The sequence below is a fragment of the Lampetra fluviatilis genome, chromosome 3, assembly GCF_964198595.1.
Source record: "Lampetra fluviatilis chromosome 3, kcLamFluv1.1, whole genome shotgun sequence".
Classification (NCBI taxonomy): domain Eukaryota; kingdom Metazoa; phylum Chordata; class Hyperoartia; order Petromyzontiformes; family Petromyzontidae; genus Lampetra; species Lampetra fluviatilis.
Window position 1 is genome coordinate 21,803,428 of NC_136277.1, and position 15,001 is coordinate 21,818,428.

The 15,001-nt window shown below is 45.6% G+C and overlaps 1 protein-coding gene across 1 annotated transcript in view; it reads left to right on the forward strand.

Annotated features, from left to right (window-relative positions):
- Window positions 1–15,001, forward strand: part of LOXHD1 (lipoxygenase homology PLAT domains 1) — a 121,707-nt gene that overhangs the window by 64,901 nt on the left and 41,805 nt on the right. Inside the window, exons 23-29 of the mRNA XM_078885040.1 lie at window positions 1,472–1,576; window positions 8,672–8,800; window positions 9,492–9,656; window positions 11,638–11,819; window positions 12,135–12,251; window positions 13,340–13,502; window positions 14,248–14,402. Coding sequence (XP_078741166.1) covers window positions 1,472–1,576; window positions 8,672–8,800; window positions 9,492–9,656; window positions 11,638–11,819; window positions 12,135–12,251; window positions 13,340–13,502; window positions 14,248–14,402 — 1,016 coding nt within the window. The remainder of the gene's footprint in view (window positions 1–1,471; window positions 1,577–8,671; window positions 8,801–9,491; window positions 9,657–11,637; window positions 11,820–12,134; window positions 12,252–13,339; window positions 13,503–14,247; window positions 14,403–15,001) is intronic.

The following is a 15,001-nucleotide window of genomic DNA, read 5'->3' on the forward strand; positions in this document are numbered from 1 at the left end:
CGTCTCTCCCGCCTGCCCGAGCGATTCTCTGTAGAATCGCCAGCGTGCACTCATTGTTAGGATAAAGTTGTGACTTGTAATAATATTTGTGGTCATTGGAGGACCGCCATTTACTGGATTTCCATGAAGAAGAAGGAGGATAAATTACCTGGGTCAGTCGAATTGAAATGTACAGGACGTTTAATGCAAAGATGAAGAAAATCAGTTTGTGGTCAGAAGTTAGATGCTGCATTCCAACCCTGTGAGATGGCAACGTCTTCGGAAGGCCTTTATGCAGCAGTGGATAGCTGTAAGTATGTATACATTTTTTTTAATTGACTGATGATAATGACGTTGACTAACTATTTTGCAAAACTGAAATGTTTCCCTTTAACAGCTATTACTGGTATAATGTGTTGCAGTATGTTCCTGATTACGAATGGAATATGATGGAATTTATGATGCATAACTTATTTAGACTTGAAAAAAAAACATTCACTACTTTCTAAATGCATTCATTCGGCAAAATATATCAAATATATGCATTCTTATCCTGTTAATGAGTGTGTTCTTTTTTTTCAGGAACTACACGTAGATTTTTATTCTTCCTATATCAATTTAACAATTTTTTTGTTAAATCAAATAAATGACACTTATTCGCAGTAAATGTGAGATCTATTTCACTTATAAGGCTCAAAGTCAAAAGGTTAAAATGTCCCCATGCTCCATTGAGCTCTTAGCAGGGCTCATCTCCATTAGTGGCGCTGAGCCAATGGTGGAAACTCCAGTGTGGCGTGAGCTAATCTTTCCGAGGGACAAGCAACGTTGACTTCCCACAAAGTGGTACTTATTTTTTTTATCAACAATGGAAAGATGACAAGCTGAGTCAACCCCCCCCCCACCCCCTGACCAGGATTTGAACTTACAGGCCTCTGATTGTGTGCCGAGCGTCTCGCCAGTATCACTTGGCTGGATAATGGAATGGACTTCCTTTGGCCAACATCCATGCACCGTTTTCTAATTTCATGGACATCATAAATAAGTCCTGTCGTGTAATTTTGCACACTTTTTTTCGACATTTCTCAACCGTTATCCTTGCGGTAACTCATGATACCATTGGAATTGTGCAGGCTTTTTTTTATATTGAATAAAAGCTTTGCCTGATGTTCAAATTTAGCGCATAGATTGTAGTTTAAGACAACCGGTGTAGTCAATGTATAATGTTTTATATACGGAAAATTAATGAATACACGTGATATGTCTATATAAACGATCTGATCATAAATAATACACGCTTATCTATTATACATTTATCCCTTGATAGTTGATAATTAGATGATCATTGAATGATGATTAACCTAATGATCTGTATATAATGATCTACGATAAATCTTTACAATGATGAATGCAGCAGGCTATAGTTAACATCGGTCGGAATTTATTCGCTCGGGTAATCTTTTTTCCTCCTCCTCCTCTCTCTCGGTAATTAAAGCCAAGTCGACCACGTACAACATCAGGATTAAGACGGGTGACAAAAGGAACGCTGGCTCCGATGCCAACGTGTTCGCCATCCTGTACGGGGAGCGTGACGACACAGGTGAGCGAGCAGGCCCTCCTCCAATCATTTATACGGCCCGCTGACAGAGTGATATGGGCAACTGTGTCCTGCGTCTCAGTGGTTTAGTGCCTAGGGCAGCCGAATGGAATGGTTTTGGCGCGGGCAACCCTGGTGGGTGGAGAAAGGGGTGGAAGAAAGGAGCAGGAAGGGGGGAGGGGTCAACCACCTCTCACCGCCCCCCCCGTCCTCCACCCAGAGAGACACAGACAAGGAGGAAGACACCATCTCCTCGACGGACAGAGAGAGAGAGATGGAGAAAAATATAGAGAGATATGGAGAGACACAACACACAGAGAGCTACGTTGGAAGAAAGATACATGTAGAGATGGAGAGACTGTCAGATCGAGACATTTAAGAGAGGCAACAAGACAAACACAGATGGAGTCATAGAAAGAGAGAGAGAGAGTAAGATAGACTTTTGACTTTTTAAACAACTTTTATTGCCGCCAGCAGCAAAAGCACTGGAGGCGATTTCAATATGAAATACACAAAGTCACCAGCAACACAAATGCAAACAAACGCTAGAAATCGACGCGCTGTGGCGCTGAAAGCACCGCGCACAATACAAAAGAAAAGTCATGTGGTGGTGGTGGTGGTGGTGGTGTCATCGTGCACGCCACGGTGACGAGCGAGCGCTTCAGAAGGTGAACACGAGGGTGCCGTCCACGCTGGTGCAGAGGGCCTTTCCGGCTCCCCAGCGTTCGAAGAAGATGTGCACATCACTGGCATGTGTGTGGTACGCGTGCTCCAGCCGGAGCCGCACCTTAAGCAGGCCTCTGAACACTGGAAGCACCGAGCAGCCGTCAGTATCACCCTCCAGCATCTTTTTTCTCGTTCTGTACACCGCCATCTTCAGATCGAGAGAGGGAGACAGAAGGAGCAAAAAGACAAAGAGAGAGACAGTCACAAAGAGACTTAGAGGGACATGGAGAGAGACAAATGGCCGAACACAGACAGACACAAAAACCAGCACGAGACACGGAGGGAAATATGGAGAGACACATAGAGATAACCAGACAAAGACATGGATTAAAATGGGAAAGAGATGCATCAAGATATAGAGAGAGAGAATAACTGTGCGCATTGCACTTTGATTATGGAATTATTTACTGCTTCAGGCTGGGCAGTGCCCAGACTGAAACATTTTAGGGTAGCACCTGCCTTTGCTTAAGTATAGGCCCCACTACCACTTGTCAGTGAACTCGCCACTTCACTGTTTTGCACTGAATTGCCATTAAATTTCCGTAGCCGCCCCAGTAATGTGTGTATGGTGCCACCAAATGCACGGTCCGCTTAAAGCAAACATGAGTCATCGCGTGACTTAATCTCCAAAAGTAGACCACTGCGTGCCTGTATCATATACAACGGTTCAAATTTATACAAAACCCACAATTAAATCCCACAAACCACAAAATAATGACATCTGTGCCTGTGTAACTGCAGCTAATGTTAACCATGCCTCCCTTGAAAACAGAGAATACATCTCAATGAACACTCAATTATACGTACGTATGTATGTTGAACTACTTTCGCACCGTACGTAGTCAACCGTGCTAATCGGAGATGCTAATTGGAGTTTTGTTACGTTAGATAGTGAAATATGCTGCGTATAGAAAAGTTGTGATGCCTCGTGTAGAAAATCAGTGCCCCTGCTCAAACGGACAAAGGAGCAGTGCACCTCACTCTTCATGGCCCCTGAGGCAATGGGAGAATTTCCAACATTCCAGTAACAGGAGCCAATCATTCCATATGACAACTTCTATCAACAATTTTTTCAAGAAAGCAACACCTTGATACATGAAGGAAGCAGCCGACCCATGCTCTCGCCTGTGAGTCTTGCCCCTACCCTCACCGTGACGCAGCTCACCTGCGGTGATGAGTCCGACTGACTTGTTTCTACTTCATGGAACTGTAAAGAACCCCTCTTAACGACGATGATTGGTTCTACGAAACCGTTCGTTAAGCGATTTGGTTGTTAAGTGAGTAGATGTTTCCACTTCGAAGCGCAGCAGACACCGAATGTAAACAATGCCCCAACGCTCGTGCGATGGACGTCGCTGATTGGCCGAGGCCTGGTCAGACCACTTTGGAGCTCGCTGATTGGCCGCAATTGGCGGTCACGTGCTCGTCGTAAGCCCGTCGTTAACAGGGGAATAATCGGTAAGCGAACACATTGGGCTCTATGGAGGCCTGTCGTTAAGGGATTAATCGTTAACATGGGTGGTCATTAACAGTTATACTGTACTGAGATTTAGTGTTTAAGCATGATGCTGAGAATAGGATGAACAAAACAGTAATGAATGAAAAGAGACATTTCTGCTGTGTTTTAATCCCTGTTGACATTCCAGTGACTCTATCAGTGTCATGTCATGAGACATCCGGGATTCTGCAGCTTGCATCGCATCACCTTGTGTTAGAGAATGACCCCGTAAAATGAGGTCACAGAGCTACTTGTGCTCACTTCAATAGGCCTCTTCAACCACACTGGGGTCCACACCTTTGATTTGCCCAGTCAAGAGAGTCTGTCTCATGCCAGATGCGCATGTCTCAGAGCTCTAATTCAGCCAAATTAAGTTAATTAAATCACTATGGTCGAATGGGTCTAATGCCAGGTCCTGCCTGGAGGTTCAAACCCCATATCAAGAAATCACCCGTTATCTCGATTACATATTCGGGACTTCCGTTTCGCCCCCCGTTCACACGTCCACCAGCGATTTCAGTGTCCCACGGCACCTTGTTGAGAAGTGCCTTTAGTTGCCTTTAAGCTCTTACAATTTGACACACTGGATATCTCGTGATCTACCCATTGTCAAACATTGACCGAGTCTGATGCATGAGGTGTCCGTACTCAAACACCTTCGGGGCTCCCCCGCAGGGCTCGCGTCCCTTCATGTCCTCCCCGCCCATCACTCTCTATCTTCTTTCCTTCCTCTCCTTTTTCTCTCTCTCTTCTCTGCCTTAGATCACAACGAGGTTCTTCTCTGGATCCATTCATCTACATCGGACATGGTGGCCCCTTTTTATCCTGGTTATGTTCTTTCGATGTTTTTCTTTATTGAAGGAAACAATATATATGTCATGGGTGTCTGCCCGGATTCAAGCCCAAGATCTCGATGCACGAACCTCTGAGCCACCTTGAACGTAGAGGAAGATGGCATACTGTGGAGATGCAGTGCTCGGCTGATAAGGAGCTCTACTGCCGTACCTCCTCCAAGGCAACATTGAAGGCAGAAGGGCAAGAGGAAGAGAAAGATGAGCGTGGTGGTGGTGGTGATGGTGGGATGCAATCAAGAAGTGCACCCAGCTCAGCATGGGGAACATCACGAGAGCTCGTGACACGAGCAAGTTCCGGCATGCGTTGACCGTCGACCTCAATAGCCGGAGCTCACACTGCTGGCTTTATCGATGAACTAATCCTCGTAGTACCTTGTTGAAGTGAAAAATACCATCGCTGCACTAATTTGCAGCACCTGGAACCCAGCTGGGAGCTGTGCGATTTGTCTGAGCGTGCCGGCGATGAAAGCATACGTACATTTCAGCCAATGTTACATTCCCTCGAGATGTTGCCCCTCAGGGGCCGATGAAGGTACATTATCCAGAGGAGAATGTAATACGAAATAACAACATGTTCCCAAGAAGTAATCAAAGCATCCATGGGTCAATATTGCTTAACGTGGGAAAATGTGTTACATCAAGGTGTAATCATTGACCTGTCAGGCTGCCAACAAAGCTCAATTTGTAGCACAAATCCACAGACGCTGCTGCACAAAGATCCCCCGTATAGCCTTAACAGACGTTTGGGTCTAGTGCTGTTGGCAATCAGCTGTGAAGGCCGGTACGGCACATTCGGGGATGGGTGGCCAGCAACACGCTTTTGCCTGGTTAGTGGCGACACTTACACACCGCACGAGGTACTCATTTGAGGCTGAGTTGACCTAGGGGAGGCCCAGGGCAGGTTCAGATAATCGTCATTGGTGTTGGCCGTGAGCAGGAATTGAACTCGCATTCTCAACCATACAGTGGATCAACAAGAGACCCACTTTAAAACTTCAGAAGAGAATATCTCTTCGTATCCAACAAAGAAATGCACGGGTGTTAACGACACAGGAATTCAGTGATCAATGTAGGAAATCGCAAGCAAGCATTTTCAAGATAAACAAATTCCCTAAATGCCACTGTTGCACCTTTTCTCGTGAGACGGCTCATTCTCCAGTCACTGTGCTGTAACACGTGCCGAAGCATCCTGGCTCGGTACACTTTTTTTCTGTCGAGGTTTTGCCCTCGTTTTGCTTTTTTGAGTCTTGAGCGTTTTTACCGAATTCTACGAATCATGCCCAACAAGTCAACAACAATAGCCGTGCAACTGCCATGTGGATTGGGGCGAGAAGTCGAGGCCGACTGTGCGGGAGGTGGATTGATGACACGAAGGCAGACCTCGCGAGAGAAAAACATCATCGGTCTACAGGAAGTGATTGTCACGACCAGAGAAAGGAAGGAGTGGAAGAAATGCGTCCACAGCCTCATCGCCAGCCACCCTTTGACAGCTGACGGAATGGAATGGAGAAAGAGAGAGAGAGAAGAATCTGAAATCTTTGGCTTAGGCAGCTGGTAGTGACACGGCCCTTGAACACACACACACACATTCAGAAAGTATTACTTCATATAATAATGTAAATATGCATTAGAGTTATTAAAACGATATATTATATTCATGTCCTCGTGCTCGGACACATGCACTGCACAGTACACATGCTGTCGAAATGATGTCACGTCTTCATAACTTTCGATTTAAAGCTTTCATGACTGCAGGGATTCATCTTCTTGACTCTTTCGGTAAAGTCACATATTCTTTGGGTCTAATCGCATATCTGCATTTCCCATAAATATGCTAAATTCCTCTTGATATGCAAATTATTTTGTCAAGGCCCCCTCCAACCCAGCTTAAATAGACGCTCCAAGCCTGGGTTGTGTCATTCAGACTCTGTCTTCTCGACAGACCTGTTCTTCACCTGAGGACGGCTGCTTGCGTTGTGGCCGAAACGTCGTGAGAATAATTGTATTATGTTTTATTTTTATTATTTTATTATTTCCATTCTACGTGACTTTACCGAAAGAACAAAGAAGATGAGTCTTCTTAACTGGCTACTCGTTTCGACATTTTTTATACAATTATAGATATTCTATTTACAAGCTTGATGAACATGTTCGTGTTATGTGTGTGTTATTGCACGTACATACGATCATTATTTGATGCCATTTAACACCACGTGTGTAGTCGGGAGGCTTCATACTCAAGGAGGCATTTGGGAAAATATAGACAATGGTTATTTAAACACCAGTACAGAATTGAAAGGGCTTTAAATGAAAGGAATAATCAGGCTACTGATTGATAATAGGGTTTTCTCCTTTTTTCTGGCAACAAAACAGGTGTTAAGATGTTACAACACCAAACTGAAACCTTTTACAAGGAATCATGTCTGCATTAACCACAAGGCTTGTGGTCAGAATGCAAACAAAAAACATACTCTGATAATATATGCATTGTCCTTGAAACTGATTGGTCCACACCAGAGTCAACTTTCTATTGAGCCTCGTCTCAAACGGTGTTAGATCAGAGGACGCTAAAAGGCGTACAGCATATTTTAACACCTGTTTTGTTGCCAGAAAAAAGGGGAAACCCCTATTATCATGTTTTGGTACTGGCAAAGGAGGTCCCATGAGGCTACTGATTATGTGAAGTGTCCAAATGCCATATTTGGTAATAAGATAAACCACAATACTAGAATTACGTTTTGATAGCATTCTTCAAATTAACATATACTTAGTACGTATGTTGATTTAAGTTTGGAAATTACATCACTTTTTTCTAGATTTGGGCATTGTTGGATGATCGGAACACATTGCCTGCTAATGCCCTTGCATTGACAGCATTACGCTTCTGAAACGATTAATCTGAATTAATCGTTTTTTTTCATTAAAGCACTCATAACAGGAATCAAACAGTGCACACTTGTAACAGTAGTCTGATTGCACGCTAAAATAATTCCAAGATGTCTTACACTTAACAAGTCAATTCAACGTGTGTCTGTGTTCAAGCGTGGGCTTGCACTAATCTCTGTTGAGGCCCTTGGGCCAGGAGTGGAAGTTCCACATTTTTTATGGACAGAGCAGCCTGTTTCCCTTTTGGACCACCACTGTTGATACTCGACTTAAAGCTTTCGTGACTCCAGGAATTCATATTCTTTGGGTCTTTCGGTAAAGTCACGTAGATAGGTTTTGTTATTTTTTGTTATTTTCTTTGAACCTATCTACGTGACTTTACCGAAAGACCCAAAGAATGCTGTTGATACTAATTTTATATACCCCGGTGAGGAAGTAGAATGAGTCAACCCTGACCAAAATTTGAACTAAGAACCTTGCAAATGTGAATCTAAGCTCTCTTACAAAGACATTTAACTTATTTTTCAACAGTCAATATGATGATGTATTTTCATAGTCATAACAACCAGTAGATATGAACTGCAGAAAATGAATAACTTAATAAGGAAAGTGGAGTTCCAGATATAAATGAGCAAAATCTCATTCCGCGAATGTGTCTCCAATGCTGCTGAACGTGGCCAAGCTCGGCAGTGTCGCCCTAAGAAGCGAGTGGCCCGCAGGCGCCTCAAAGGTCACAACACTGAGCCGGCACTGCTGAGGTCCTGAGTTTTAATCTGGACAGAGACCGGTGATTAAATGGGGTTCTTAAATATAGTGAGCTGCTTTTTTTACATAGATAATAATAATACAAAAACTCGGGGAAAGCTTCACTGCGTCTCACGACTCTTATTCAGGAGGGTCCTGCCAAGTTTACGGAGTAGAGGGCGGCAATTCCTATGTAGATGGTGTCAGAGGCAGGTCACCAATGACTGCACCAATAAAAGCCCATCACGAAAAAAATTGCTTCCGGAATTACATTCTTTGGCTAAGTTTCGGCTGCGAGGGATTCAAACGGATTCTTCATCTCGTGGCTTTGACTCGATGACGATAGCAAGACACGTGGCCCCGTGCTTTGCTGATGATTTTCCCCGACAGGCGTGGTGAGCCTCAAGACCTCCAAGTGCCACCGCAACAAGTTTGAGCGCAGGAACGTCGACGAGTTCACCCTGGAGGCGGTGGGGCTCGGCGAGCTGCGGAAGATCTGCGTCGGACACGACGCGGGAGGTGAGCAGCCGGCCGCCTGGGATGCACCCGGAGGCGGAGGGTGGAAATGTTTTTTGGAGGGGAGCTGAGATTTAACAAAAAATTGTGGCCTAAAAATGAAATATTTTAAGATGTTTATTTTCTCTCTCATTGCATGAGAGTAATGTCCTAAAACGGGTATGTCAGCTGACCACAGAGCAGCATGTGGTCAGCTGACATACCCAAGCACACATGTTCGCCGATTGCATCGGTCTCCAATGTGCTCTGCTAGGGGTGACCTGGCATCTCTTGCCGAGCCTGGCTTTGGAGAGGTTTTACTGTGTCAAGGATTAAAAACTCAAACTGAATAATTTTTCACAAGCCCTGTGTAAAATTGTCTTCTGCGGGGCTTCTCCCTGATACATGGGGGTGCATTGCTCAACGAGATTTCCTAATAGACGATTCTTCCGATATGATGATAATCGGCACAGTTGGAATAAATTATGGGAATACGAAAAATATCTGAAGGCATGTTTATAGGTACACGTGTGTGTATGATATTGGTGCAGTCGTAGTATGAAGCTGAGTGCACCGTCAACCTGGGTTTGCATATTCTCATTAGCATATAATTTACATAAATTATGAATAGTAAATTCAACGATGCATGTTTATCACGAACGTGCAAATCAATGCAATTGCTGGACCGATGCGTCGCCGCATGCCCAACGTGCAGTCGCAGGTTCGGGATGGTTCCTGGACTGGGTGGAGATCGACGCTCCGTCGCTCGGTCAGAAGATGCAGTTCCCGTGCGGCCGCTGGCTGGACCGCGGCGAGGACGACGGGGCCATAGAGCGCGTCCTGTACCCCAACTGCCTGCAGACGCTGCACTACACGCCCTGTACGTGCCGCACCGCCGCCCCACTGCCACCGTGACGATGGCGCCGTGTCCCTGGTGCCGCACGAACTGCCGTTGGCAGTGACAAAGACGGCTTCATTCACGGCGATTGGATAGCCGTGCGCTGGCAAACAATGGCATTGAAATAAACAAAAGGAAGCACTATTTATAGACTACCGTATCGCAGAGGACATTAAACTACATGTTTTGATGGGTCGCATTGGCAAAGACAATCGACTGATAATTGGCAAGTCGAAAATTCAAATCCCGGTTGGGGGTCATCTCAGTCCATCATTCTGTCCTAGGATGTTTAAATAATTACCACTTTGTACCAAGTCAGCACTGATATTGTTGAAGATAGACTGGCCCCATCATAGGAATGTGGAATTTCCACCACTCATCCAGTGGCACCGATGGAGCTGAGCGCAGCCCAGCACTTCATTTGAGTAGTGGGACACTTTCACCTTTGTTTCTAATATGATACAATGAATTTGACAAAAATAAGACACGTGGAATTTCAAGAAGGAAAGGATTTACTTTCATATTGGGAAAAAAGATGACCATTTCTCAGGGCTCTTTTGTCATTATAATAATGATACAACCTTTATTTATTCAGGAAGGCCTCACTGAGTTTTTTTTTTGGAGGGCTCAAAATTGGGATGTTTAGCCAATTTTATTCATTAATTTTGTATGTTTTTTCACTGCGAAGTCTACTGCTCAATTGCTCCCCACTATATAGTCTAACATTTATATAAATATTTTTTGCTACTCAAGGATCTTGTGCATTTGTGAACATGTGGGGATTGGCATCAAATGGAGGGAAAAATCAGCTGGACAGAAAGAAAAACTAATGAGGCAGTGCTTCAACAGGTTCAGGAGGGAATATAACTGATCACGACCAATTCAAATAAAGCGGCATAGCTGGATAGGGAATATTGTCACAGGTGAGGGATTTCTGAAGGACGTTCTATCGGGCAGTGTGCTGGGAAAGAGACATCGGGGCATAACAATTAGGGGGCTGCTTGATGACTTGAAAAATTGAGAGAAGTATGCCTGACAAAGCACAACATCATACTGGATAACACTTAACTTGTTATTAGGTAGGACATGCATTGGAGAGGATCTTGTAAATATTAGACTAATTAACAGACAAACTTTCCCCATATAGCCTCCCACCGTCTTTTGGGGCAAGTGCTGTTCGTAACCACCAATTAATTTCGGCAAAGTGAGCAAGGGAGTGCTGTGACCAGTACCACGCCTGGCCACCTTGGTTTGCCCATTGCTGATGTTTACACATTACACCAGGAACTCATTTAAGGGTGAGTCGACCTACGGGAAGCCCAGGACTGGTTTAGATATTTGCCACTGCTGCTGTTAGCCATGGCCAGGAATCTGAGGTTGCTGGGTGCATACCGCAGTGCACTAACCACTACAACACGGCTCCACCCATTAAATTGTACCGAGACAAAGTATCTCCCAACAGCCTTTACACGCTGTTGGGGAAAATGCTGTTGGTGAGCACCCATCAAGAACAGCATGGCGCACAAGGCGGGTTGTGTTGCCAGGACCACGAAATGGCTGCCTTAGACATGCAAACAATAGTGATAGAATCGACAAAGACTAAACTAATAAAATAAAAAAAATTACCCGTTAAGGCCCACTGAGTTATATAGTTTTTTTTCCAGAAGTAATCTGGCCACAAATGATAGCTCAACGAAGTGGCTTATCATGTGTAAATGTATAGCAGCCATATACTCTAAACGCATGTTGATTCTAAATGTGGAGGGAAAAACCAGAGGACCTGGATAAAGGGACATGCAAACTCCAAATTTCCAGCAGGCGTCAGGGTCAGGATCGAACCCATGACCTCCTGTATACCGGGCGAGGTAGTTCAAATCTCGCCATCGTGGCAAGACATCTGCCATGTGACGACAGAACGATACCTCTCTCCCGTCTCCGCACCCTTCTCGTCTCCTCCCCACAGTCGTGCCGTATGAGATCACGGTGTTCACGAGTGACATCCGCAACGCCGGCACCAACGCGGACGTGAGCTTGGTGCTGTACGGCCCCAACGGCGTGAGCACGCGCTCCCAGAGCCTGTGCCGCAGCAAGCGAGAGCGCCACATGTACTTTGAGCGCGGCGCCAATGACGTCTTCGTGTTGGAGGTTCGTCCATCTTGGCCCAACAGTTTCTCATTGTAGACTGCTACGGCGGAGCACTTGATCGTCATTTCAAAGTCTTTTTTTCTCACGAATGAACCTTCAAATTCTGAGGGACACGTGGCCTAGGTGTGCGTCTTGAGAGATAAGGGCACCTAGTGCAGTTGGCTACGTATGGTGCGAAAGAAGTTCAACGTACATACAAGAGCGATTTTTTTTTTTTTTTGGGGGGGGGGATTTCGTTGCACGAGGCTTCTGGCCCTGAGTCTGTCAGTCTGTGCCAGGTTTGACTTCCAGCCCTGGTCCGTGGTCCCTCTGCAGCTGGAGGACGTCGGGGAGACGATTGAGAAGCTCCGAGTCGGCCACAACAACGTGGGGATCAACTCGGGCTGGCACCTGGACCGTGTGGAGGTGCGACGTCTGCTGCCCGATGGCAAGGTGAACTCTTGGAGGTTATTTACTGATGATTTCCACGAGAGATAATAAGTTTTAGTAATAAGTTTTATCTTTTTTTTTTATATAGTTAGACCATTATCAATATTTTACCGTCCTCTATGTAACGATGGGGTTGGAAAGCTAGTGAAGTACTGTGTTTTTAATCATCATGAGCATCTTTCCTCACTTCATTTTAATCCGGTTGTGCTTTTTAAACGGTGTGCAATTCCAAACCTCCGTCTGGTTCCAAGTGCAACCAGACTCGTGTGCCTCTATGTGTGTGTCCACACTCACATTTCTGTGTGCCTTCATTTCCGTAGGTACATTTGCGCGCGCATGGCAGCGAATTCACATGCACACGTGTGCTAGTGCGTGCCCCCGTGTGTGCCGACATGTACTGTTACGCGCGTGTGTATGTGTATGAATATTGTGAGGAGTGGCGGTGCGGTGGTTAGCCTGCTGCGACACCCAAGTTCAATTCCTGCTCACAGTGAACATCGGTGACGGATATCTGAATGGGTCCTGGGCCTCCCCATGGTTGACTCAGCCTCAAATGAGTACCTGGCACAGTGTGTAAACATCAGCCCTGAGGAGCTAAAGGCTGGGCTAACAGCACTTGCCCCAACAGTCTGTTAGAGGCCAAACGGGGGAATCTATGTCTTTGTCTCTTTTCTCACACATGTGCATTATCTTCTTGATTCTTTCGGTAAAGTCACGTAGAAGGGAATAATAATATAATAAAAATACAAATAATAGTGAGAATAATTTTATTATGTTTTATTTTTATTATTTTATTATTTCCCTTCTACGTGACTTTACCGAAAATTGTGAGAATGATTTTATTATGTTTTATTTTAATTATTTTATTATCTCCCTTCTACGTGCCTTTACCGAAAGAACCAAGAAGATGAATCCCTGCAGTCACGAAAGCTTTCAATCGAAATTTAAATAATATTTTATTATGTTTTATTTTTATTATTTTATTATCTCCCTTCTACGTGCCTTTACCGAAAGAACCAAGAAGATGAATCCCTGCAGTCACGAAAGAAGCTTTCAATCGAAACACGTGCATTATGTGCGCGCGTGTGCAGGGCTCGGAGACGGTGACATTCCCGTGCGACCGATGGCTGGCGCGCTCGGAGGAGGACGGCGAGACGCTGCGCGAGCTCGTGCCGTGCGACGTGCAGCTGGAACAGCTCCTGGAGGACGGCACGCTCTCGCGCGACGAGTACACCTTCGAGGACCCGCTCGATTGTGAGAGCGCGCGGGGGGGGGGGGGGAATCTGCACTCATGCGGCACGTGCACGGTGCACGCGCAGCGCGTTACGTACACACGGAATGCTCCGCACACGCCACACGTACCGCACACGCCACACGTTACACGTACCGTAATATTGGTATTTGTGTTTTTATTCAATACGTTCTTGATCTTCATTTGCGCAAAATCAAACTCCATTCGTATTTGTACCATGTCCCCAAATAGAATCCCCATTGAACATGATACACGTCTCCATGTTGTAATTGGGCAACGCCGTCGAGGTTGGCTTACTCCGGCAGGGGTGGGGAATCTTTTTTCTGCAAAGGGCCATTTGGACATTTATAACATCAGTCGCGGGCCATGCAAAATTTAATTTATGTTGCTATGAAATAAAGCGCCTAGATTTATTGAATTTCGAGTCGTGCGTTTGCCTTGGCAGGGCCAGACCAAATGATTTCGCGCGTCTTATACGGCCCGTGGGTGCTGGACGTTCCCCACCCTGGCTTAGCTAGTCCTCTGAGACGAGCCTCATCTCGCGTGAGCCACTCGGCCACCTTGGCAGGGGTGCAGTATTGCCCCTCCCCCAGCATCCATGCATCGTCCAGCAGTGTCCGTGTGTGTGTTTGCGTCGGTGACGTCACAAGCGTCGTGGTGACATCACCGCCACTTAGTGGTGAATGGTGGTTGTTGTTGTTGTTGTGTTTGCGTCCGCCCCACCCCGCACCTGCATCGCCGCTGCAGTGCGGACATACAAGGTGAGCGTGCACACGAGCGACGTGCGTGGAGCCGGGACAGATGCCAACGTCTTCCTCACCATCTACGGGGACCTGGGGGACACGGGCGAGCGCCGGCTCAGCAAGTCCGAGACCAACACTAACAAGTTTGAGCGAGGACAGGTGACGGCCGGCACACGACTGAGAACAATAGCACCGAGAGGCAATGATAACACTCAGGGCAGTGTTAGGGCAATTGTCACTGGTTTGCAGGTTAAGGATTAGCATGTATAAGGTGCTAAAATGCGCCTTACATCAATAATAGGTAACTCCTTAGTTTTTTCGGTAAAGTCACGTAGGTAAAACATGAAATTCAAATTAATAAAAATAAAATAATAATAATAATAATAATAAAAATCACGACGTTTCGGAGGCAACACAAGTCTCCGTCATCAGGTGGGACCGTCACAGCCAGATTTGCTGCACTTGATACTAAGAGTATGGATCCTTGCAGTCACGAAAGCTTCAAATCTAGAATAGGTAACTCATCATCATTGTCACCGTACTTCTATGCTCCCATATTTGTGGCTCCCCGCCTTCAACGACCCACACTGACCAGCACAGTGAAGTATTGTGAAATAACTCTCATGTTCCACATGGGAGTGGAGCACAGAAGGCTGCGTCTATGTATATATAGAATGTATTGTGAGCCACTTTGGTTTTCTGATACAGAAATAGTTTAGAGTGATGGCGTTCTGTCTGGCCAATAAAAAAATAATAAT